At 58.8% G+C, this 24,771-nt stretch overlaps 1 protein-coding gene across 2 annotated transcripts in view; it reads left to right on the forward strand.

Moving 5' to 3' along the window:
* AGAP3 (ArfGAP with GTPase domain, ankyrin repeat and PH domain 3) overlaps window positions 1-24,130 on the forward strand; it is a 109,497-nt gene extending 85,367 nt beyond the window's left edge. For both annotated transcript variants that reach the window (XM_066202902.1, XM_066202894.1), the window contains exons 12-18: window positions 5,594-5,767; window positions 10,076-10,237; window positions 19,970-20,124; window positions 20,578-20,668; window positions 21,023-21,245; window positions 22,327-22,582; window positions 22,854-24,130. In XM_066202902.1, the coding sequence (XP_066058999.1) occupies window positions 5,594-5,767; window positions 10,076-10,237; window positions 19,970-20,124; window positions 20,578-20,668; window positions 21,023-21,245; window positions 22,327-22,582; window positions 22,854-23,072 (1,280 nt within the window). In that variant the 3' untranslated portion in view covers window positions 23,073-24,130. The remainder of the gene's footprint in view (window positions 1-5,593; window positions 5,768-10,075; window positions 10,238-19,969; window positions 20,125-20,577; window positions 20,669-21,022; window positions 21,246-22,326; window positions 22,583-22,853) is intronic.
* The last annotated feature ends 641 nt before the right edge of the window (window positions 24,131-24,771 follow it).

Genomic DNA, 24,771 nt, shown 5'->3' on the forward strand with positions numbered 1-24,771 from the left:
TCCACAGGGCTGAGGTTAATGGATTCATGTGTCCACAGGATGAGATGAAAAATGATGGACAGTGAAGGCTGTAAAATCCAGGAACTGCTCTCAGAATCACCTTGTAGGAAGATTCGATGAGTTCAATATATTTAGCTTATTGGAGAAAAGGTTAAGGAGTAATATCAACACCATCTGTAAATACCTTTGTAGGAGCAGAAATTTGGTGAGAGAGCTCTTTATCAGATAAAATGTACCAGGATCCAGTGACTGGCAGAAGAAAGACAATTCAGGCCAGAAATAAGGCCCAGATTTCAGCAGTGAAGGCAATTAACCACTTACCCAGCGTCACTGTGATCTCTCTGGCACCGGCAAAGTTTAAGTCAGGATCAGATTTTCTGGCAGATCCGTCATTGTTCAGGCAGGAGTGACGGAGGGGCAGACCTGTGATGTGACTTTGTGCTGTGCAGCAAAGCTTGGGCAGTCTGGGGGCTCCTTTGGCTCCAGGTCTGCCGTTGCTCTTCCACAAATCTGCCTCTTCCTTGCAGAGCTCGTCTTCCCTGGCCGTGGAGCTGCTCCGTGCCTAGACGTGGGGTACCTCAGCTGGCAGTGTGGGCTCTGTGTGGTGTGGGGACTTGGCGCAGGCAGAGCTCAGGCTGGAGACAGACAGAGTAGCTGCAGCTGCCTGCAGTTCCCAGGCTGGTGGTGTGTTCTTGGTGCAGGATTCGGGGGGCAGTGTCATGGAGGTACCCATTCCCAGGCTTCTCCAGTCTCTTGGGGCCTGTAAGGCTGTACAGGTTGCCCTCTAAACCACTGGGGAATTGGTGTTTTGGCTGGAGAAGCATTGGCTCATCCTGTGTGTCCTGGAGCCTTGGCTGGGGAATGGGAAGTGCCGTGGCCAGCCCTCCCTGTCCTGCTGCCACAGCCAGCCCAGGCTCTCAGTTGTCCCACAGACACTGGCACCATGCAGAGTTTTTTGTCCTGATGGTTTGTACCCACCACACGTCAGCTTTGGTAGGAGCTGGGGTGTCAGTCACTTAGCATGTGCAGATGTCCAAAGCCGTGCTCTGCAAGGGCAGCACTGAGAGAGGAGGGAGATTCCCTGTGTCAGAGCATCTGTGAGGCCCAGTGCAAGGCAATGGCTCCTGCTGTGTGCAAGCTGGCAGATCCTGATGGCCCTGGTACAGAGCTGGGCTGGGAAACCTCAGTCGCCCACAGTTCGGATCAGTGACTCCACACAGACGTTCACTGTCGGCAGAGCAGGGGGAACACCTGTCTGTCTGTCCGTGTGTCCCCCCAGAACACCTGTCTGTCTGTCCATCTGTCCCCCCAGAACGTGCCCCATGCCTGTATGGGTGCTCAGCATGGTGGCCAGCCCCCAAGGAGAATGCAGAGGTTGATGTTTTTCCAATGACACGTCTGCATCCTGGGGCTCCTGGTTGGCAGGAGCCAGCCTGTATGTGTTGGACTCCTGGAAAATGTCCAGGAGGAAGGACCCAACAATGTCCAGGTAACAGCACATACTGCTTCATTTAGAAACCCAACCTGACAGACTCCTGACTCTGGACCGGCTCTGGGAACAGGAGCCACAGGGGCTCCCGGGACAACCACCTTCCTGCCATGGCAGCTGCTGGCCCGTTGGCATGGGGGGTGAGTTATGTCCTCCCCAGCAGGGTTTTCACAGGCAGGCAGCTCTTCCAGGCTCCTTGGCTCTCACCTCCCGTGAAGAACCAGTTGGTTTCTGCGAGTGGAGGTTTCCCACTGGCTGGAGTTGTGTTCCAGTCCAGCTCGTAGCCACAGCTTTTGGGGAGGCTTTGAGCCGTGTTCAGCTGCAGGCTCCAGCCAGGCTCTGGGGAGCCAGTACACTAAGGTGACTCACAATAATCCTGGTTTTTGTGTGGAATAAATGATGTGTTGGCAACAAGTGGTTGAGGGGCAGAGTGACTGATGACTCCTTGGGACACCGTTTGGCAGACAGTCAATAGCATTAATCTGCACTGTGCTGTTGGCCTCTGCAGTACCAGAGAAAACAGGGTTTGCTCCATGCCAGGGTGTCCTCACCCATCCTGGAGCACCTCCATCACCATCTTGAGCCACACACTGACAGCCCCTCTGCACCGTGTTGCAGCAGCAGCATCCCTCTGCCTGTGAAGGAGCAGGGCTTGGCCCTCCAGGGGAAAGACCTGTCCTGTACTTGGCCATAAACCCAGGGGGATCCCGGAAGTGCTCTCCGGCTGGTGCCTCTTTAAAATTCAGCATAGCCACATTCCCTGTGCCGAAGCTGGTTTCCTCTGCGTTGTAAAGGCCTGATAGCCGCGTCCAGCATGTCTCCAGGAAATCTCACCAGACCCTGTGGGGTTTTTTGCCAAATTGCTCTTGAAAATATTAAAGAGATCCTAAAAAGATCCTCAAGTGACTCTTCAAGTTATCTCCTTCCTGACTGGTGGTGCCCTTTTGGCTAACTCCCCTTTATCCTGTTCCCTGTTGACCTTAATGGAGAATTCCCAGTTTGCTCTGATCCAGGTGTTTCACCGCAGCATCCAGGCTGCCACATGTCATGCCTGGGAAGAGGCCATTCTGGCTGTAGGTAATTTTCCATCCAGTGCCACATCATCAGTTGGGCTGTACTGAAAAGGCCTCATGGAGCCATGTGAGTCTCTTTGTGGGGCTTGAGGAAATGGTGACGGGGAGAGGGGCTTGGAGAACTGTCAGCAGTTTGGGGGTTCAGTTCCTGCAGGTGTTGGCTCAGAGGCAGGTACTATTTACATGTCACCTGTCACTTACCCGATTTACAGATATCCAGCAGCTGCCAGAGTGTCACTTCCAAAGGGATGCAATTCCTGAGAGTTCGGCCTTGCTGGGGCCACCCAGCAGCTCCGTTGGAGGAGCCAGAGTTGCACAGTGTGAGGTCTGTGAGCCAGCAGATGGCTGGGCTGTGAGGGCGTTCCCCCACAGCTGGGTGACTCCACGGAGCAGGAGTGAGGTGCAGGGAGCTTGGACGGGCTGCAGAGGCTGATGGAAGCTGTTCCTTCTTTTAAAATGAAACTCTGGTATTCATGGCAGCCTGTGCTACTCCTCAGAAACCTGATAAAAGGGCATGTCCTGGTGGGCTGAGGCTGCTGGCCTGGCTGGTGGGGATACAGGAGTCAGATCTGCATTCCCTAGGGCCCTGCAGGACTTTCCTCTCTGCAACAGGAGCTTCTCCCAGGCCCTCTGCTTCTGCTCCCCCTTCTTCACCTTCCCCTGCTCCATGGCTGTGGCCATAACTAGGGCTGGGGGCTCCTGGGGCTTGGTGCTGGCAGACACTGCCTGAGCTCTGAGCATGCCATCCCATCCCATCCCATCCCATCCCATCCCATCCCATCCCATCCCATCCCATCCCATCCCATCCCATCCCATCCCATCCCATCCTGTTCTGGCCCAGCCCAGCGCAGCAGCACCATTCCCAGAACCAAGCTCATCCCAGTCCCAGGAGTGCAGCATTGTCCCTGCTTCAGCAGCAGCAGGCTCCCTCCCACGAGGAGGCAGAGGGGAGATGGATGCAGCAGTCAGGAGCGGAGCGCCAGCTAATTACCCTTCCGAGTGTGTCTTGTAAATTAAGGGCTAATTAGAGGCAAAGTCAGTGTCATGGTTTTACACGTGTTTCTGTGGCGCTGAACAAGGGGAGGGAGGGGGAACATGCAGCAGCCAGGCTGGAGGCAGGCGATGTGCACAAGGAAGGTCCTGGCGACCTGGGGTCAGGGTCGTGGGAGCACAGGGTGCAGGGCACCAGGGTCCAGGAGTTTGGGGCGCAGGGTCCTGGCAGCTCGGGGTGCGGACGTGTCCCATCACGCTCTCCATCAGCACTGCTGGCAGGCGGGATCTGCAGGCGAGGCTCACAGGGATCCCTGCACAACGCCGCAGGGAAAGGGCATTTTGGTCCAGGATGAGTACAGGGAAGAGGAGAGTGGGAAGTACCTGCCCTGCTGGTGATGAAGGAGTGGGGGCAGTGGTGGTGGTGATGGTGGGTGGCAGGCATGCCTGGTGCAGAGCTGGTGGCCACGTCACCCCTCCTTTCAGCACTTGCCTTTGGAGGGGGTATTTGGACCCCTGAGCTGTCCCGTCAGGCACTCAGCGGCCCTGGCTATGCTTGGGCACATCTGAATAGCGTCCTTTGGGTTTTCATGGAAACAGCAGGGACAGAGACACACATTTATGTACCAACTCTGGGGCTTCACGTGGCATTTTGTGGGGCTCTGCTCTTTGTAGAGGGTGGTGCAGCACAGGGATAGGTTGCCCAGGGAGGTTATTCCATCTCCCTCCTTAGAGATGCTCCAAACTCATTGGAAACAGTCCAGGGCCTCTGGCTCTGGGGGGCCCTCCTTGAGCTGGGCTGTACAGGATGATGCCAGAGCTCCCTTCCACCTCAGCCATGCTGGGATCCATGAGAGCCAAGTGAATCTGGTTTCACACAGGGAGACAGGTGAGCTGTCCTGGGTGTAGCAGCTCCCACTGAGGAGCTGCTTCCACAGGTGTTCATTTGCTTCCATGGAAGGCTCTCACTCGTACCAGTCCCATTGGACCAGTGGCTCGGTTCCTCACAGCCCAGCTTCATCATGACTGCAGGGCTGGAGCTGTGGGTGTGCAGCATCTGGAGCTGTTCTGTGGCCCTGCCCTGGGCCATGGCCAGGTGGGCTGCAGTGAGAGTCCCAGCTCACTGTACGTGCCTCAGGGCAGGGAAGGAGGAGCCGTAGCTTTGGAGTAGGGATGGGGCCCCTTGTCTCACCCCTGAGCTCCCAGAGCACTTGCTCTGCAGTGGCTGGAGCAGAATGGCCTGAGGGGAGCGTGGGAGAGGGCTGGTGGTGGGCAGGTGCAGCGGGATCCCTCGGGCAGTGTCCTCCTCTGTGGCAGATTGCCTGAACGGGAGGAGGTGTGCTCCCTGTCAGAACCATTTAGTTTGCTATTCTGGACATTTTGGGTATTTCTGTAATCCAGAAACACTTGACCCATTTTGCACCACTAAGTGATCTTGTCCTGTGTGACAGCCTCTAGTCCCAAAACCACTTCTCTCTTGGGGGTTCAGGTTCCTGGGCTCAGCCACAGCAGTTTTGAGCTAGTGGGAGAAGGAACTTCCACCTGCCGTCCCCACCTTACAGACATCTGTTCCCCTGCTTGTTTCTTTGACACCCTCCCTGTGATTTCATGCTCTCTCCCAGTGCCCCCAGCATGGCTGGATCTCCTCCCAGGGACGCACGAGAAAGTGGAGAGATGAAAGTGGGTGTGCTGGTTGTGGGATGAGTTTGGGTTTGCCCGGGTGCCAGAGGCTGTAGTGAAAATCATGACCGTGAACTCCAGCTGTGGGGAAGCCGTGTGCCAGAATCCCCAGCTGTGCATCCTGGGGTGCTACACTGCAACCCACTAAGCTGGGGGTCCCTCTGGGAAGTGGGGTGTGCTGGGCTCTTCCGTCAGCACCTTTGGGGTGATGCACCAGCACCCCTTGGAAGAGGAGAGCCAGAGAGAGCCTGTCCTCCTTTGGAGCCACCCGAGGAGTTTGGCAGCAGGTGCGGGACAGCTTTGCCTTCTCCCACCGTGCTTCCAGGCAGCAGTCAGCCCGTGCTTCCTTCCTCTCTTGCAGGTGCTCCCCACTCGACCAGCAGCACCTCCCTGCACTCCGAGCGCTCCATCAGTGGCATCAACCTCGTGGGCTTCAGCTCCAAGCCAGACGGGATGCACCAGCGCTCCTACTCTGTCTCCAGTGCAGACCAGTGGAACGAGGCTGTGGCTATCCCGGGCAGCTGCCCCAACCCCTGTGAGTAGCCCTTCTGGCCCTTCTTCCCTCACCGCAGCAGGCAGGGGAGCTCATTTCTGCAATGGGGCAGTTCTGGGCCTCTTGGGGGCTGTCCCCCTTAGTGAGGGTCAGCTGGCAGTGTCCCGACCAGGAAAAAGCAGTCCTGCAAGGCGTGGAGAAGCTCCAGCCAAGGGACGCTGCTCTGCAGCAGGATGGCTCCGAGCCCTCTGCTCTGACCCTGCTCTGAGCTCTCCGTGTTGGGGTACCACTGCGTTCCCCCATCACTGCACCTTGTTGGCGCCCCCATCTCCCAGATTTCGGGGCAGTTGAAGGAATAGGAGTGATTCCTGTCTCTGGAGCACACACTGAGCACGGCCCGCCCCCTCCCCCCACGCTCACTCGCTCTCAGTGATGTTTCAGGACAGTTGAGTGAATTAAAATAATTCATACATTTCCCAACGTAGCCACTTTGCCGAATTGGAAAATAAATGCTTTTGTGCTGCATTCATCACTCCTTCGTTCCTGGCTCTGCCGCCGCACTAAAAAAGCAGTTAAATGCACATCAAGAGTGGAGGAGCCATTTCCATGCCTGCTCGCCCCTTGTAGTTCTCATTAGCGCGGCAGCCGCCCCCCCGCCCGCTCCCAGGGGCTTTCGCAGTTTAAAGGAGCCTCTTTATGATCATTACCGGAGTCCGACTGTGCGGGCGCCATTTGCAGCTGAGGAGGCTCCTCATTTGTAACTGTGAAAAACTATCAATTTCAGCGCGCCTGATGCAGCGGCTCCATCATTGGCCCCATCAGCTCCCTGCTGGAAGCGAATTAATCAGACTGTTACTGCTGATGGGGCAGCGCGGGCGAGGGGAGCGGAAGGGCGCAGCGCCGAGCGGGGATGTGCCGGCAGCCCCCTCGCCTTGCACAGGGGCAGCGGGGGAAGCGCGGTGCCAGGACACGGGCGCGTCTGCCTTGCCCGGCCCGCGGGAGCCGTGGGCACCGGCAGCGGGATCGCCGAGCCCCGGTGTGCGCGGCGGCGGGTCCGGTGCCCGCATGCAGCACCGCGCGGGGCACACGCCTTGGCACCGATCGGGGCTGTGGCACAGCCCTCCGGAGCGCAGCTCCTTGCCCCAGTTCCCTCCTGCCCCGGGAGCTGGCGTGGCGGGTCCCATCGCTCCTGCCGGCAGCCGCTCTGTGGAGCTGGGGGCTGGTGCGGCCGTGCTGTGCTGCTCTGCCCTGCCCTTCCCCGGCTGGCATAGGAGAGCAAGCCAGCCCACGCCCCCATCCCTCTGTCCCATCCGCTGCCCCTTGTCCTCCTGCCCTCCATCCCTCTGTCCCGTCCTTCTGCTCCTCATCCCTCTGCTCCCTGTCCTTCTGTTCCTGTCCGTGGAGGGGCTGTCCATGCTCACAGCACCTGGACCAGTCTGCCTCTTCTATGTACAGTAACTGAAGGCTCAAATGAGAGCTGATCTGCACGGTCTGTTGTAGCAGGGAAAGGAATAATGTTTTTAAACTAAAAGTGGGTGGGTTTAGACTGGATATAAGGAAGAGGTGTTTTATTGGGAGTGTGGTGAGGCAACAGGGTGCCTGGAGAAGCTATGGCTGATCCACCCCTGGCAGTGTCCAAGGCCAGGTTGGATGGGGCTTGGAGCAGCCTGGGACAGTGGAAGGTGTCCCTGCCATGGCAGGGCCTGGAACTGCTGGGTGAGCTTTGGCCTCTTCCAGCCCAAACCATTCTGTGGTTCTGTGCTGCTGCTCCTGCCAGTGGCATGGAGGGGTGAGATATCACCTCAGTGCTCACTGTTGCTCTGCATGCTGGTGGCTGTTCACCCACTCTCGGGTCCCACGGCACTGTGCTAGTGCTCCACAGACTCAGCACAGGGCCAGCTGTTCTGGAGGGCCCACAGCACACCCTGGGCCGCTTGCCTGGGGGTCCCAGGCAGTTCCCAGACTGTGTCCCTGCTCTGTGTCCCCCACAGCCGCAGCTGACAGAGGTGGATTCTCAGTGTCACGAGGGAGGCGGAATTGGTTGGGTGGGCAGCGCTTTCCGCGTCAGGGTGTGCTGAGCTGAGCAGCACAACCACCCCTCCCTCAAGGAGCTGAGCTGAGTGAGGCTGTCCTCAACACACCTGAACCCCAGCTCTGCCAGAGTCCAAGCTCTCTGCTGTGTTTCCAGTTCTGCATGGCAGGGCAGGTGAGGAATTTTCCTGCGCTCAGAGCTGGTTTTGGGCACACAGCAAGGCTGTAGGCTGCCATCCCGGTTCCTGGGGACAGGCTGTCTGCTCTGGTTGTGCCCTGGAGAGTACATGGAAGAGCAGTGGGATGGGGCCACACAGTCATATAAACATGCTCCAGGACATTCTATATCTGTCCCTTATGCAGGAGCTCTGCAGCCCTCCTGTGGGGTCCCAGGGTCCCCCCTCAGGCTGACTGGTTTGGAGAAGCGCCCAGGAGGTCCCGGGGTGCCTGTGAAAGGTTCCCTTGGTGAGATGGGGCTCTGGAAGTCCTTGGGTGGGTCAGAGGGGTTCAGCTGTCCTGCTGGGGAAGGAGAGTGAGCAATCCCCCGCTCTGGTGTTGGCTGCTGGGCAGGAAGAGCAGGGACGTGGGTCCCTCAGGAGTTGCCAGGCTCACAGCAGGCCACGGGACGGGGAGTGCAGAAATGTGCAACGCCTCTCGTTGAGCCTGGAGTGGGGCAGGGTGCCAGAGGTGTGGGATTTGGCCCAGGGAGCATCTTGGTGAGCAGGTGGGCAGCAGAGGGAGGATGGAGGCACCGCGTGTATAGCCACTGACAAGAAAGTTCAGGTCCCCTGTGACACATGGCTGGGAGCTGAAGGTGCTTCACACCTGCTCTAAGCACAGTCCTGTAGCAGGATCAGTAATTTATATTTAGAAAACTGGAGTCTGATTTTATTAGGTTTATCTCTCTTAATTGTCAAGGGTGAGCTATTTCCCCATGGATAAAAAGCAGCAGAAACACCCTACTGGTATGTGCCAGTGCAGGAGAAACCAGAGTTGGGAGAGCTCCAATGCTGCAACCTCCCTCAGCTGTGTGAGGGGACCGCCAGCTGCACCTCGATCCCTGCCTGGGGCAGCTCCTGGCCCGTGCCCTCTGTGCCTCTCTCCACCCCACTGCTGGTGTTTGTCCAGGCAGACCGCGCCCCAAGAACCACTCTGACCAAACCAGGATGAGCCAAGGGAGCAGAGGACAGGCTGAGGAGGGAGAAAGGCTTGGCAGGTCCTTGCCATCCCACTGCTGGAGCTGCTGCCCTTGTGCAATGCTGTGATTCCTTTCTTAACTCCAGGTGCCACAAAACATGGAAATGGCAAGTCAGGACTTGATGGGAGACACTGGACAGAGAGGATGGCAAGCTGCCTGGGGCAGAGGTGCTGGGCGTTGCTGTCCATGCCCTGGGGGTGGCTGGACACTGGAGAGGCAGGAGTGGATTTAGGAGAGGGTTAACAGTGCAGCAAGGGCTCCTGCGCCTCGTTGCCTTCCCCGGAGTCTGCATTTTTATGCTGATTGGAAGCCTGCGCTGTGTGTGCTGCTGAAATTGAATGTCAGGCTTTTGATTTTGTTGCTGGTCTCTAATGAAATTTGACATTTAATGGTGAGTGCAGCGGCAGCGTGTGTGTGTGTGATCGGAGCTTGATTAGCGCACTCTAATTGACAGTAATTAGGCAGCTCCCTGATTGTTTCTAATTCTGCTATTAATTGTAAGGAACAGTATGATTGAGGATAAATTTGGTGCGTTGCTGCTGGGGATGCAGCTTCTTCAGCTCCGTATCGGAAGCCTATTGAGCCCATCATGCTCAGGTTCCTGAGCGTGGCAACCCCAGTCACCTCGTCTGGCAGTGCAGTGCTGGGAGGGCAATGCTTCTGCAGAGGCTCTGCCGCTCCTGGGGCCTGGATCTGCCCCAGAGAGGCCAACACTACCTTCTGGGCCTGTCCCTTCCCAACGCACTTGTCCAGCCCTGTGAAGTCACTGCCCTGTGAGGGAACTGCTCCCCCAGGCACCTGCGTTTAGGGGTGGGACATGGGGCTGCTGCAGCGGTGCTGCCGCGCGTGTCTGGCTGCACGTCCCTGTGTGTTAACACTGCGGGGATCCCAGTGCAGGCCGGGTCCAGCCTGACTGCCCAGGGAGCTGCCAGCCCTGAGCTGGAGCCGGTGTGGGAGCAGCCCTGTGCTGTGGAGCTGGGCAGGTCCTGCCCTGTCACATGGAGTCGTGTGGGTCGAGCCAGCCAAGTACCAGGGCTGGCTCCAGAATGCTTCGGTGTCTCTGGGAAGAGGAGACCGTCACTGTCCCCACTGTACGTGACTTGCCTTATTTTTGTCCCCAGCTAACGGTACTGCCGACTCACTCAGCTCCAGCCCAAACATTTCCAGTGCCGCCAGCCCAAAGCTGGAGCCGCCTCCATCACCACATGCCAACAGGAAAAAGCATCGCAGGAAAAAGAGCACAGGGACAACTCGGCTCGATGGCCCCAGCACAGCAGCAGAAGGTAGGAAGGGTCTGCCTGGGGGGCAGCTCTGCCGGCTCAGAGTGCCCGGCACCCAAGGGTCCTGCGGTGCTCTCTGGGTGCCTGGGGCTTGGAGTGCTTCTCCTGCGGGGCTCCCTGGTGACTTGGGGCTCAGAGCGCTCCTTGTCCAAGCAGCTTGGGCTGAGGCAGGAAAGAGCAACCAGCCTCTCGGATCTGCCTTTCCCTCTGTTTCCCGCGTGCCGTGCAGAACCACCATCGTGCCTGTGTGTGTGCAGACAGTCACTGGTAATTAAAATTGCTAACTGTAGTGGCAGACCTGAGAGAACACCATATGCTTAAGGTGTGCTCTCAGACACTTTCCACCACTAGGACCTATTTCCGTTGACTTGTAAGTTGGCCAAACTTTCATAATTTGAAAGACCTGTGCTGAGTACCTGCCTCAAGCCAAGGGTCTTTTGGAAAAGCTTGTCTACTTCAGGGCACCAGTTGAAGGCATGTGCGTTGTTCTCCCAGTGGGTTTTGTGTTGAGAAATTCTAATGTCTCTGGTTGCTGAAGAGGGACCCAAAGCTTGACAGGGAGGCTGCAAGGCATGGGGAAGCATTCTGCTGGGAAAAGACACCAAATTTGCCCAGGTAGAGATGAGCCTGGAAGCCATGTTCTTCGAAGCCTGCATCTGTGGTTAGCCGCTGGAAAAAGTGAGATTTGACTTTATTCTTCATCATCCTGTCCCACAGCACCCAATAAGCTTCTATAGTGAACCAAAGTAAAGATGTAATTCAGAGGGGAGGAGGGTTCAGTACAAGTGTTTGAAGCTAACAGTTGCTGCAGAACAAACCAGGAAATACTATTCTGTACCTGAAGGTGCTGCAGCTGTCCTGGCACCTTGCTCCAAGTCACGTTGTCTGCCTGTAATCCAGCAGCCCAGGTGTCCCATAGCAGAACAGCTCAAGTTCTTGTTCTTGGAATCATCGCTTTGATGATGTGCAGAGTTGGGCAGCTCTGTAGTTCCATTCTTGCAGTTGTTGTTGTCTGCATCTGAAATGCACCCAGTCTAGGACAGGCCACCCCTCTGCAGTGGTTGATTGAGGAACCTCGAGCATCGTTTGAGTCCGACAAACTGGTGTCCATGGATTAGCAATAAGCATTGCCTGTAGTTGCACTTTGTTTTTAGCTCTGTGTGTATGTTGCCTCCTCACACCCACTGTTGCCCTTCCCAGATTGGTTTGCAGTTCTCAACCCAGTGCTTGGCAAAAGGAGAGGCTCATTCTTTGTATGAATAGTGGGATAGTGAAGGAGGGGATGAAGGAGGGGATGATTTTGCACCCCCACACATAAGACTGAGAAAGCATGTGCTGAAGTAGTGCGTCCTATCCTGTAAATAAAATGCTAAAAACGAGTTGTAAAGGAGGTCCCAAAGCTGACCTTAGTGTGATGGTTGGGTTTATGATGTGGACATGAGGGCTCTCAGCTGACCACAGCAAAGACCAAGAGGCACAGGACTGATGCGTCAGTGCTTGCAGAGGAGGTCTGGTCCTGCGGCTGCTCAGTGCAGCTGACTGAGTGTGAGAGGTGCAGATGCTGGGACCTCACGTTACACAGAATGTAACGCAATTTCCTAGTGGAAAAGGTAATTGAATGTGGGAACACTTTTATGAAGCAGTAACACAGACTAACCACTGCTTGAAGTCTTAAAATTTGATTAGTTCCTTTTCAACAACACATGTGTGCTTGGCAGAATTCCCAGCTCTCTGCTCCCAGATGCACAGGCTGGAGGGCTGTCACCCTTCTCCTTGTGTGCCCAGGACAGGAGTCTTTGAGCAATCCTGGTCTTTCCATCATTTCATAGGGATGTTTTTTCAGACACACACTCATTCTTTCTGTCCTTCCTGGTTTGGCAGCATCCCTGGAAGGTGAAGTGGAGACATGTGGCGAGCATGAGGGCATCACAGTGTTTTTGATGTTTCCTGCGTTGGTCCTTTCCTGCACACACCCTTTTCATCCCCCACCTGCCACATGCCTGCTGCATGGCTCCTGCCCGTGGTACCTTTGTGAGGGACTTGGTTGCTCTCTCTCCTCCTCTGAGCTCTGGGACTGCTCCAAGAGTCTGCCGCAGCTCTGGGCACTGCGGCAGCTCATCACCAGGACCAGCAGGCCAGGGCAGAGGCAGGGGACTGACTCTGGGACTGGTGTTCAGGTGGCCACCCATGATGGGTTGCTGTCCTGCATGACTGACAGGAGACTGGCAACAAGTACAAGGAGGTGCTGAGCCTGCACCTGAGGTCCCATCCTAATGTCTGAATGGTCCAACTGTGAACCCTGGCCTGAGCACTGCCCCACACCATGGGCATGGCCAATGGTTTGTGTCATGGACTGATGTCCATAAGTATGACTGATACCCCCTTGAATCCTTTTTAGCTGCTTTTGAACAGTTACGGCAGTTTTTTTCAGAGCAGGGTAATTTGAGTTTTTTTGCTTCTGCATAGTCACCATGGCGAAAGTGTGAAATTGCTGCGCCAGGAGCAGGGCTGCCCGGCCCTATGGCAGAGCTGCCATCCCTTGTGGCCGAGCTGCTGTCCCCTCGTGGTGCTCATCCCTCCCTGGAGGGTTCACTGTCCTGGCAGGAGCATGGGGACAGTCCAGTGAGGAGCCATGCTTTCCATTAGCTCACGTCAGTGTGGCTGTGCTGGTGCGGGGACTGCTGTGGAGGGACACCCCCAAAACGTCCCACCCATGAGGAGCTGTGTGGGGCCAGGCGGAGTGTCAGACAGGGCTCAGCCTCTGTCACGGCATCCCTGCGGGCAGGAGCAGCCCTGGGGGTATGTGAGAGAGCAGGCTTGGGCTGTGCTCAGGCTGCCTGCACCTGCCTGCACCCGCCCCGTGCCCGTGAGCTAGGCACGAGCAGCTCAGGTTAGCATCCTGGGAAAGTTGGTGAGGTCTGGGGATAAATTGCCATCAGTTTATCTCATTTAGGAGGTAATCAGAGCCAGGGACGTGCAGAGCAATTGAATCTTAGTTGTTCTGAAGTATCATAAATCAAACGAGCTGTTGCTTTTTTACATGGGCTCATGTTAAAGAGAGCTCTGTGTCAGGCTGCCAGGGAGCATCCACAAACTATGGCAGGCGTGGGATTGGGCTGCCGGAGATGTCACCAAACTGGGGAGTGCGGCTCAGGCTGTCAGGGAGCACCCACAGGCTGGCAAATGTGTGTCAGGCTGTCAGGGGACGAGGATGCTCATCCCCATGGTGTAGGCGCGGTGTCATCCTGCAAGGACCGTCAGGAAAGTCTGCTCTCATCAGAGCCCAGCCAAGCTCTGTGGCCAGGAGTGCGCTGTCCTGCCATGGAGCCGCCCACAGCCCCCCTGCAGCCGCACTCCTCTTGGCCTGGGCCCTCAGCCCCCGTTCGGGCTGCCAGGAGAGCCAAAGAGCCACCAGAAACGGCCGAGGGCAGCAGCACCTTTGCGACGCTCCCTGCTCCAGTCTCCCCATGGCTGCCAGAGCTCCGGGGATAATGAACTTCTCATGTGCTTAAAGAGTGATGCAGGGTGCATGGCGAGAAGCTGACAGCCCCTTAATGTGCTTCTCAGTGGCGGCCAAACGACGCGGTTTTGTCTTTGTTTTTTAGTTTTAAAACCCACAGGAAATTGATGGCCAGTAAAGAGTTGTGTTGGGGCGATGTGCGTGATTAATGCCAACTGTCAGGGGCTGTCGAGGCCGATCGTGGCAAGCCAGGAGTGTGAGGCTGAGCCTGCTCACCAGATTGCTGGGGATTCCAGCTGCTATCGCTCAGCTCCCGCCTGCCCCACACAGCTTGTGTCACCCGTGCGCTTCCTTCCACCAAGCCTCTTAATTCAGTGCTAACAAGTCACTCCAGCTCATTATGGACCCTGGAGCTCCCTGTTCCATCCTGGCGGGAGGGGAGGCAGCCTGTGCTGGGCTTCTCTGTGGTTCAGCTGGTCCCCTGTCTCCATCAGCTCCCACCGCCTCAGTCTGTGGTTCCTGGGGGGCCTTATACAGCTCCGTGTTACCCCTCTGAGAGACCCCCATGTGCGCACCCCCGGCCCTGCCACAAGCCTCTGCTCACTCCATGAAGTCCGCGCTGTCCGTGCCATCCTTCCCGTGACCTCCCACCCTGATGCCTTCACACCCCCCGTCCCTTCTGGCGCCTCCCAGGCCTGCCCCCGCTGTGCATGTGCCGCACCCCACATTGCGTCCTCCCTGCCGTGCACACAGAAATGACACTGTTACATGACCCCCCTGCACACCCCTGTGTACCTGTGGTGTCCCTTGGGAGCACCCGCTCCTCCTGACACACAGTGTCCTTCCCCACACGTTTGGGACCCCACTGTATGCCCCCGCCGTGCAGCTCAGTGTGCCCGTCCACGCTCGAGCCCCCGCTGCCGCCGCCCCCCGGCCCCCACGCCGTCCCTGCTGGTGACACGCCAGCTCAGCCGGGGCACTCGGGGCCCTGGGGGCGCTGGGGGTCCCCACAGCGCTGCTCCTGCTGCGCTCTCCTGGCGGCTGTCCCTGCGGAGGGGCCTGTCCCCGTCGCACTAATACAGGTTGGGAATATTGGGTTTAATGATCTGCAAAATGAGGAGGTAGCGAACTGACATTTACGAATGGTGCTGCATCCTTCTCTTCCCAGACGCCTGCTAATTTGTTGATATCCCAAACACCTCATAATGATACGGTACAGTCGCAGCTTGCAAACAAGCATCCCGAGGCCAGGGGCTGCCGGCTGCCCTGCTCCAGGACCCTCCTCACAGCCTTGGCAGCCAGAGAACGGAGCTGTGGGCCAGGGTCTCCCTGCATGTCTGACAGGACCTGCCCTGGTTCCTGCTGCGAGCCCCACATGCTGGAGGCGTCCCCCCACCTCCTCCCTGTGTGACCACCCACTCTCCAGGGCCTCTGGAGGCACTTCTACTACTCCAGCAAAAAGCAGGAGAAGGGATGGGAGTGGGAGAAGGACAGCATGGAGGGAGAGGCTGGATGTGACTGGGAGATGGTGAAGAGCAGAGGTGACAGAGGAGACTTCTGCTTCAAGAGTGGGGCTCCGTGTCAGCTCTGCTTCCTGTTATGCTGATGGTGAGTGCAATCCTGCTCCTTTCTGCCGGACCTGCTGGGATGCAGGGAAGATGTCCTACACTGTCCTGCACCCATCTGCTCAGGAAGGAAGCAGCCGGCAACCTGTCTGGCATGGCAGGCTCTCTGCCTGGTGTGCTGGCTTGGAGATGCTCCTGCCATCCCCTGTGCTGAACTCCCCTTTCCTGCGGGGGAAGAAAGTGCTGCCCTGGGCCTTTGGGCTGGCATGGGACAGCTCTGTCCAGTGCCCTGTTTAGAGAGGGAATTGCTGTGCTGTGTCCAGGTGCTGTGACCACGGCCCTGCCGCACTTGGTGGCGACCAGAGGGGCATTGCTCTGTCCTCACAGAGCTGCTTTGTATCCTGGTGCTTCTGGAGCAGCCCCCCATATTGCTTGTGCTCTGAGAGTGCTGCCCCAACCTCTGTGGGGGCACCTTGGGTAGGGGTGAGGCGTGGGGCCAGCCTGTCCCACTGCAGCTCCCCAGGGGAACACGCTGCCTGGGTGACCTGCAGCACCCCTGGAGAGCCAGGGTGTCCATGGGAAAGGAGGTTGGGAAGTACTGCTCCACGTCAGGGTCCCCACAGGAGGGTGTCTGGGCTGGGCATCAATGCAGAGTGTAGCCAGAACCCTTTGCAGAGCAGGACCAAGCTCTGCCCCAGCCCTGTGTTGAAGCTGAGGCGTTTTTAACTCCCCGGTGTACCCCTTCTGCTCAGAGCTGTACTTCCCCCCACTCAGAGCATAGAGAGGGCACTTGGCACGAACTGTGAGGGCAGCACTCTCTGTCACTGCTGCTCCCCTTCCTTTTCCTCTCTGGCATCCCACAGGTGTCAGTGGGACACACTGTTCCAGTGGGCACCTTGCCCCCAGGGCTGCCTTGAGCAGCAGATGCGAGCTGCCTTGCATCTTGGTGGGCGCCTCCTTACCCTCCTGCTGTCCCTTTGTTCTGGCTCCCGGCCAGACACACGGGATGTCTCCATTCCCTCATTCCTGGCAGCCCCGTGGTGCTCTTCTGCTGTCCAGAGGATGCTTCCCCCCAAGGCTGGCGTGTTGGCAGAGGGAGGGTGGCCTCACTGGGGCTGCTCATCTCTCTGTGGTCCCTGCCCATCGTCTTGGCTGCCGGTGCAGTCTGGGTGCCGTGTGGCCCTGCTGCCCCAGCCGTGCCCTCCCTAATCCTGCTCCTGTTCAGAGCCCTCGTTCCTGGGCAGTGTTGGAAGGGGGGGGCGTGGGGTTAACACCCATTAGCAGAGCCAGCTCACACCAACTCTGCTCAGCAACTCTTCACGGAGCTGAGTCTTTAAAACATCATCAAAAAATCATCAAGAGAGAGAGAGAGGCAGCGCATTCATTTCCACTGCCCACTAATTCTAATGGAGCTGGTGTAATGGGCTCCCACCAGTGCACTGGGGCGGCCGCAGGGCCGGGGGCCGGCTCTGCCATCTGGCCCCCGGGCAGTCGCTCACTCGCAGGCAGCTGGGAAGGGCCCTCTGCACCTGTAGGAGCGCCTTCCTCTGAGGTCTGGGCCCTGTCAAGTTGGAGCTGGCAAGCTCTGGGACTTCTCTGTGCCCATGTGTGGAGCAGGGGAGACAGTTCTGCCAGCTCTGCTTCAGCAGACGTAGTTCTAAACCCTTCTGCTTAGGGTTCTGAACGGGTGCTACCCTTTCATCCAGCCAGAAATGGCCCTGCCGCCTTGGAAACCTGTACTTCTCCCCAGAAGAAGCTGAGAATGCCCAGTACTTTCCCTAAAACAACAGCTAGAGTCTGATCCAACGTGTATGGGTGCCCTGAGGAGCTCAGGCACTGGTCTTAGACCATCCTAGAAGGTGGGTGTGCACAGTGTTCGGAGCTGCTGCAAGTCCTTGATTCCTTTCCCAGCTCTGCTGATCCTCACATGTGAATCCAGGGGTGTGATCCCACAGAGCCACGCTCTTTTGTCGTAGGTATGCTCTGCTGAGGCCTCCAAAGAGATCCAGCCCCACAGTGCCATGCTGCACTGTGGGGTGGGGAATTTGCCCTGGCACAGCAGAAAAGCTGTGGTCCTTTGTTAGCTCTTCCCGGGCTCCGACAGCAGCAGGGCTTTTGTTTGGCACAAAGCTGGAATCCAGGAGGCACAAAGAATAAAGGGAATGGAGGTCCCGTGTCTTGCAGAGCTGGCACCAGGGCTTTGGTTGGACTGGGACTGCTCCCACGGCTGGGACTGGGCAGCCCCAGAGCTCTAGGACGTCCCTCAGCTGTGACAGTGGGGAAAGTCCATCCGAGTCGGGTTGGAGCCCCAGAATTTTCTCTCCCAGAAGGAGGGAATCTCCTGCCCTGCTGTGAATGAGCAGAGTGGCTCCTGTGGCTGGGAGCCACATGGAGCCCCCCGCCCCAGCATGGTGCCTCAACGAGCAGCAGTGACCCCTGCACCAGAGCCCTGGGCAGGCAGAGCAGGCATTTGCTTTCCTGGGAAGCGTACAGGTGCAGGAAGGCTGGGACTGGGATTCTGCTGCCTGCTTGGTGGGGAGGTGCTGGGTGAACAGGAAACAGGAACAAGGAAGATGGAGCCGTGTGAGCCCACAGCAGGAATCCTTGCTGTGTCCTGTTGACCATGATGTTCTCTTCCTGCTGTGCAGAAGCGGCTCGGCAGCAGGGAGGACTTGAGGTGCATCCAGTGCTTCCCGCGTCCAGGCAGCTGGCTTGGGCTCTGCAACACAGCAGCCGCAGCCACAGGTGGCTCAGACCAAGGCAGGATGAGATTTGAGGAGAGCAGGGCCCGTTCTGATGTGTCAGGCTCCCCCAGGAGCGCTGTCTGCAGATGCTCCCTCCAGCACGTGGGCAGCCTCTGCCCCAGGGAGCTGCTGCTCATTCCTTCCTGGCGGGTAGTGCTTGGCCCCAGCAGTCCCGTGGCTGGGGGGGGATGGTCCTGGCTCCCCTGCAGGCTGGAGGCTCCCTGCCCGTGCCGGGGTCTGGCAGCACTTACAAGGGCTGGTGCCAGCAAGCGAAGGAGGCAGTGCCTGCTAGCCTGGCTGTTGGCTGGTTATCTCCTCTCCCAGTATGCACAAGCTAACAGCTGCCTGTTTTCCAAGAATCTGGTTCTTGAGCTGCGACTTGGTGTCTGTGGGGTCTCTCCTGCAGCTGAGAGCTGGGGGAAAGTGCTGGACAATGGGATGTCCCTCTGTGTGTCACAGAGGGCCCAGCAGGGTGGCTAACTACTCGCCTCCTGTAGTCTGACATACTTCTGAGGGCTCACTCTGATTCCAGCAGGGAGGAGGCAGTTGCAGACATCCTTCCCCAGAGGAGCAGTCCCAGGCTAATTTAGGGTGAAATGAGTAAAAGAGCCTTGCCTTCCTATCTGGGAAGGGCAAGCCAGGACAAGCCCTCATGCTGGAGTCATTCCATCCTCCCCAGGCTGAGATGGTGTGGAGACCCAGCCTTGCGCTCCTGTACCAGTTCACCAGCACTGGTGATCTCCAGGCCTGGTCCTTGTCAGTGCAGGTGCTGATCACAAGCCTGGGAGGAGGGGCTGTGCACTCCCATCATGGCCAACGGACCTGGTTTTCCTAAGGAGCCTTCCCAAGGCTACACCATGTTCTGGGGATGTTGGTGGACACAGCCTGGCTCAGATGGGCCCAGGTGGCCCCACAGTAGCTGAGGGTGGCCGTGCCCTTGGTGGGACCTGGCCAGGGGCCTCTGCAGCCATTCACTGCGGGCTGTGGCAGCTCCTCAGTCCCTGCCTTTTTTCTGCTTCCCTCCACAGTGAGGGGCTTCTGTGCTGCAGAGAAGTCAGGGAGAGGAGGAGACCTCCCTCAAACCCCTCCAGACTCCCCTGCTCACCTCCCCACGTCATGCCTGCTGTGCACAGACCCTGCCAGGCTTGAGGCCAGTGCAGCTCTGCCTTGGTGTGGACCGGAGGCCCCTCGGCCTCCGTGCTGTCTCTGGAGCTGAGCAGTTGACTCCCTGCTTTTAATAGAGAGCTGGGAAGACACATTATGGAGATGAGGGTGTTATTTGCATAACGCTAATTAGGTAATTACAAATCATTTTGCTATGAGCTGAAGCGTGTGCTGTGACATAACGTTTATTAGTCATTCCATTCAGGCCCCGCTTAGTTAAGTCATTTACTGCACTAACTACTGAAGTTGGCAATAAAAGGTAAATGCTGGTGCTGGGTGTGAGGCTGACACGACGCCCCGTGAACTGTGCCCATGGGGGGCCGTGTGAGGCAGAGCCAGGCTGGCAGGTGTTAGCAGGGCAGAGCACCTTCTAAGCCGTGGTGAGGAGCTGTCTCTGAGCCCACTGCACGGGCCCCTCTTGCATCAGCTCCCTCTGTGTGCGGGGCCCGTCGCTCCAGAGCCACTCGAGGGCGGGCACTGAGCGCTGGTGCTGCGGCTGTCTGTAGGCACCAGCTCAGTGGAGGAGCTGGTTTCACTGCTCCAGAGGTTGGCAGCTTTCTCTGAGGGTGGAACACAGGGCAGGGAGAGGGGGCACAAACCAGTGGAGCTGTGTGGGGCAGAGGGAGGGAGGACTGGCACCGAGCTCTGATTCTTCTCTGTAGGCGTTTCCCCGTCCCAGCCCCCTGGGCTGTGCTGCTGCCTCGACCCTGCCGTGTGGGGATGGTGGTGGCCTGCCAGGACCTGTCCCATGGCAGATCCCCTCCTTCCCAGCCCTGTGTTACGGCACACCTTTCTCTTCCAGAGCCAGATGAGCCATTTGAGTTCATTATCGTGTCACTGACGGGCCAGACATGGCTCTTTGAAGCCTCAACATCAGAGGAGCGGGAGCTCTGGGTGCAGGCCATTGAGAGCCAGATCCTGGCCAGCCTGCAGGGCTGTGAGAGCAGCAAAAACAAGGTAAGAGGCCTTGGCCAACTTCTGTTCCATCTTCCCTGGCATCTGCTTTGCCACATTCCTCCATGTCTCACACTTGCCTGTCTGTCCACACTGCATCCTGCCTTGGTCTCTCTTCTCCCAGTGAGAGTTCAGTCCCGTCTCTGGGACTGTGCAGTTCCCCCCAGGTTTCTTGTCACCTCTTCCCCGCCTGGCTCTGGCCTCACCGAGTACTCTGCATCCCACGTGGCTGGATCCTACATGGTTCATTCCCTCCCTGGATGTCTCTGCCCTTTCTCCCCGCTTTGTCCCACCGCCCCCTGCTCCTCTGGCGCACACCTGGCCACTCCAGACCCTGTTGTCAGAGCCCCCATGCTGGCCAGCCTCATGGAGCGTGGTGTGGCATGCCAGGAGGGGTGCAGGATGCCTGGTGGGTGGCCGGCCTGCAGTGAGGAGAGCCTTGTGGGTTCTTTCCAGGCTCGGCTGGGCAGCCAGGGCGACGCGCAGGCCATGCAGGCCGTCCGCACCGCGCGTGGGAACAGCTTCTGCGTGGACTGCGATGCACCGAGTAAGAGATGCTACGCTGGGGGGGAAGGCTCACCCGGGAGGGGAGGGGGCTCCAGCCACCCCAGGAGCCCCCTCTCTCAGCCCAGAAAGACTGCTCTGTGTGTCTGTCCTGTCCTCTCCTGCAGCTGACCTGCCCCTTGGGGTTGGGGTACAGAGCACATTGGCACACTGGCCTGTGACCCCTCACTGGGCAGCCTGAGGTCCCGGCCTCTCCGTGCCCACCTCTCCCAGGGACACTGAACTGGGAAGGGCTCTGGTGGGCAGATGCCTGCAAATAGGAGTCTGAACCACAGGAGATGGGCTGGTGAGTCTCGGCAGGTTATTAACTCTCCCCCACTGATCCTGCTGCCCTCAGATCCGGACTGGGCCAGTCTGAACCTGGGTGCTCTCATGTGCATCGAGTGCTCCGGGATCCATCGCAACCTGGGCACCCACCTGTCCCGTGTGCGCTCCCTGGACCTGGATGACTGGCCTAGTGAGCTTCTTATGGTCATGACGGCCATCGGCAACGCGCTTGCAAACGCTGTCTGGGAGGGAATGGTGGAAGGGTACCCCAAGCCCACGCCTGAGAGCAGTCGGTAAGGGAGGTGGTGAACCCCAGAGATGCTTCTTGGGAACCACACCAGGAGGGCTGGGGGACACTGCAGGGGTTGGGAGCGGCCATTGAGGCAGGCAGGATTCCTCAAGATGCTCCAGTGTCGGGTCCTGCCTGCCTGGAAGGCACTGTCCGGCCTCTCCTGCCACCCTGGTGTGGCAGGCAGTGGGGCTCCACGGCAGCCACAGCCGTGCAGTGACTCTGAGAGCTGAGGCTGGCTGCGAAGCCGAAGGGGTTAACAGAGATGGCTTGGCAGCGTCGTCGTGCAGGTCTCCAGGGCCTGTCCCTTTCAGGCCCTTGTCTGTCCCTATCGGAGCCGCTCTCCTGTCACTCATCCCAACAAGAGCCCATTCTGCGGCTTATCAGCGGCGGAGCGGGGTCAGGGGCCGGCGGCAGTGAGCATGCCCGGCGCGGGGCATTGATGGCCGCCCGCCAGATGCAGATGGATAGAATGGCAGCAGATAGCGGCGGGCCGGCGCACATCGATCCGCGCCCCGCGGCCCCGGCGGGACGGACGCGGACACTGCCTTTGTCTGCGCCAGGCGAGACGGCGGCAGCGATAAGGTGCCTCCCGTGGCACTGGGCCGGCGTGTGCAGCGCTAACCTTTTCCTGCCGCTGGCCGTGGCCCGCACGCAGGCACAGGACAGGCACGGGACAGGCACGGGACAGGCACGGTCCCCGAGCTGCCGCAGCACGGGCACACGGCACTGGGGTGCGAGGGGCTCCGGCACGGAGGTGCGCGGAGACGGGTGTGGGGTCTGGGTGCGAGGTGCTGCTGCCGTCCAGGCGTGGATGTAAGCACGCGGTGTCCGTAGGGAGCTGTAAGGAGGTGCCGTGAGTCCAGCAGGTGTCGGGCAGGTGTCCAGAGTGGGATGACAGAGCCTCAGTGGCAGCTGTGAGCGCAGGGGCACGGCAGGGGCTATGCAGAACATACCTGGGTGTGACAGATGTTCACTGCTCACGCAGGTATGTTCACATGGCACTGCTGATACTCGAGTCCTTTTGTGCATGGCGCCCAGGCAAATAGTCTTAACTGTGACAGTGACAATGTCCTGTCTGGCAGGGAGGAGAAGGAGCGCTGGATCCGGGCTAAGTATGAGCAGAAGCTCTTTCTGGCCCCACTGCCTCAGTCTGACATCCCGCTGGGGCAGCAGCTGCTGCGAGCCGTGGTGGAGGATGACCTGCGCCTCGTGGTGACACTCCTGGCCCACGGCACCAAGGAGGAAGTGAACGAGACCTACGGAGATGGAGACGGGCGAACAGCGCTGCATCTGTCTTGCGCAATGGCCAACGTAGTCTTCACACAGCTGCTCATCTGGGTAAGACAGAACCTGCAGCCTCCACTGCAGTGTTTCTGGTGCTCTCCCGGTGCTTCCCCACCTCCCTGCTACCTTTTTCCATCCTGCTTCTGTGCGTTCCCCCACGTGTCCACTGGCACTGACCTGCCCATCCTCTTGGCTCCTTCTCCTTGCCTGCCCTCCCGGCTCCCTCCTCCTGCCTTGCCCAGAGCCCCGCTGCACCCTGCCACTCCCGTGCCCCTGGGCACACGGTTCCCGGGTACCACTGACCAGCCGCTTCTCTCCTGCGCAGTACGGAGTGGACGTGAAGAGCCGGGACGCTCGGGGCCTGACCCCGCTGGCCTACGCCCGGCGAGCCGGCAGCCAGGAGTGCATCGACATCTTGCTGCAGCACGGCTGCCCCAGCGACAGCGCTGCCACGCTGACCCCCAGCCTGCCCCGCCGCAACGCCAATGCCAACAACAACGCCGCGGGGCCGGCCGAGCTCAGCGCCAGCCCCAGCACCGTCTAGCCCTGCACAGCTGCCCTCCAGCCCCGCCGGGGACCAGGGCCACAGCAGTGGCTCTGAGGGCAGCACAGATGGGCCCCCACGGTGCTCGCCCTCACCAGAATCCCCGTTCCAGCCAAGAGGAGGCCGGGAGCCAGCTGGGCGCCAGCATCCTGCTCCTCTGCGCTGTTCCAGCCACCTCTCGCCGTGCAGACCCAGTGCTGGCAGCTTGTGGAGGGGCTCCCACATAATCGCTGGGGTGGCTCCAGTGCGCCCCGTTCTCATGACCGGTACATGGATGGGGAGCCAGTTTCTCCTGCCCCCCCTCACACCCATCTGTAGATAAAGCAGGGGCTGGGGGCAGTTCAGGTGTGTAGCCCCCCTGCACAGCAGCACTAGGGAGGCTGATGGCTGCACCTGCTCCCTCAGGCAGGTCAGTTTGGGTGCTTCCCTCCTGCTCTCCCTCCATGTCGGCCTCACCACACCCCCCAGTGCAGTGGTGAGGTGGGGGGCAGCAGGAGGTGCCTGTTTCTGCATTGCACCCCCATGCTCCTCTGCTTCTGGCCGGTGCAGGAGGGATGCTTGTGCCGATACTGCTCCCCACGTGCTGATGCAAGGGTGGCATCTCCCCAGCGCAGTCCCTGGACAAAGGCCTCCCCAGCCTCCCTGGTGACCTGGAGGGGGAAGAGGATGGTCACCTCGGTATCCCTAGCTCTGTCTGTCTGTCTGTCTGTAGAGTCACTGTCCTTCCAGGTTAAAGCTCCAAACTCCAAGCCATACACAGTGTTTCCATCAGAGCCTCCTGCTGGCTCCTGCTGCTGCCCAGGTGGGGCTGGTCTCCGGCTGAGCAAGAGGAAAGGACCATCTCTCTTTGCGCTGGGGACGAGCCTCTAGCTGAATGCTGGAACCTCAAGGCTTTGGACACTGCTATGGAATGTCTCTGTCACTTGTGTATAAAATGTACATTGGAAATATTTATATGGACACTCTGTATATACGGTTTCTTTTCCATGAGTTGCCCTGTGTGTGTTATCTGCAGCCAAGGAGATAAAGGCCAATAAAGCAACCCAACTCCTGCCAGGCCAGCGTCTCAGTGTGCTGCCTTCGGGGCCTTCGATGCAGCCCTGGTTTGCAGCTGGGTCTGAGGACTCTCCACCCCACACTGACAAACGTTTAGCCTCTTCTCCTCTGGCTCAGGCTCTGTGCCAAACCGCAGTCCTGTGCCAAACCGGGCCCCTGGGACACGGCCGAGTGCTGAGGTGCCAAGGGGAGATGCACCAACCCTGGGCACTGAGGGACAGTCCCAGACCATGGCCCCAGAGGAGTGCACAGCTCTGGTGGGATGGGAGATGGGCACAGCAGAGGGGTGCGCTGGAGAGGGGACATGGAGGGCAGGAGTGCTGGGCCAGCTGCTCCCTGTGCACAGGACAGCAAGCGTGAAGCTGGGACAGGGGAAGGCAGAGATGGGCAGGGAGTGATGGGCTACCACAGTGAGCAGGGACTCTGCTACGGCTACAGAAGACTGGAGATCATTGAGTCCCAAGGCACAGGCAGACCCCTGAGCAGTGAAGGGAGCGGTGTGTCTGCTCTGCCAGCCCTGACCGCGTGCTTCTCATAGCTGTGGGCAGAGCAGGGCCCCTGTGCTGGCAGTTCCGGGCTGGCTGCGCCCCAAGCCACGCCACTAACAGCAGTTCAGGGCTCCAGCGTCTCTTTGTGCTGGGGT

This window comes from Chamaea fasciata, unplaced genomic scaffold (assembly GCF_029207755.1).
Source record: "Chamaea fasciata isolate MVZ Bird 193981 ecotype frontalis unplaced genomic scaffold, bChaFas1.0.hap1 SCAF_1, whole genome shotgun sequence".
NCBI lineage: Eukaryota > Metazoa > Chordata > Aves > Passeriformes > Sylviidae > Chamaea > Chamaea fasciata.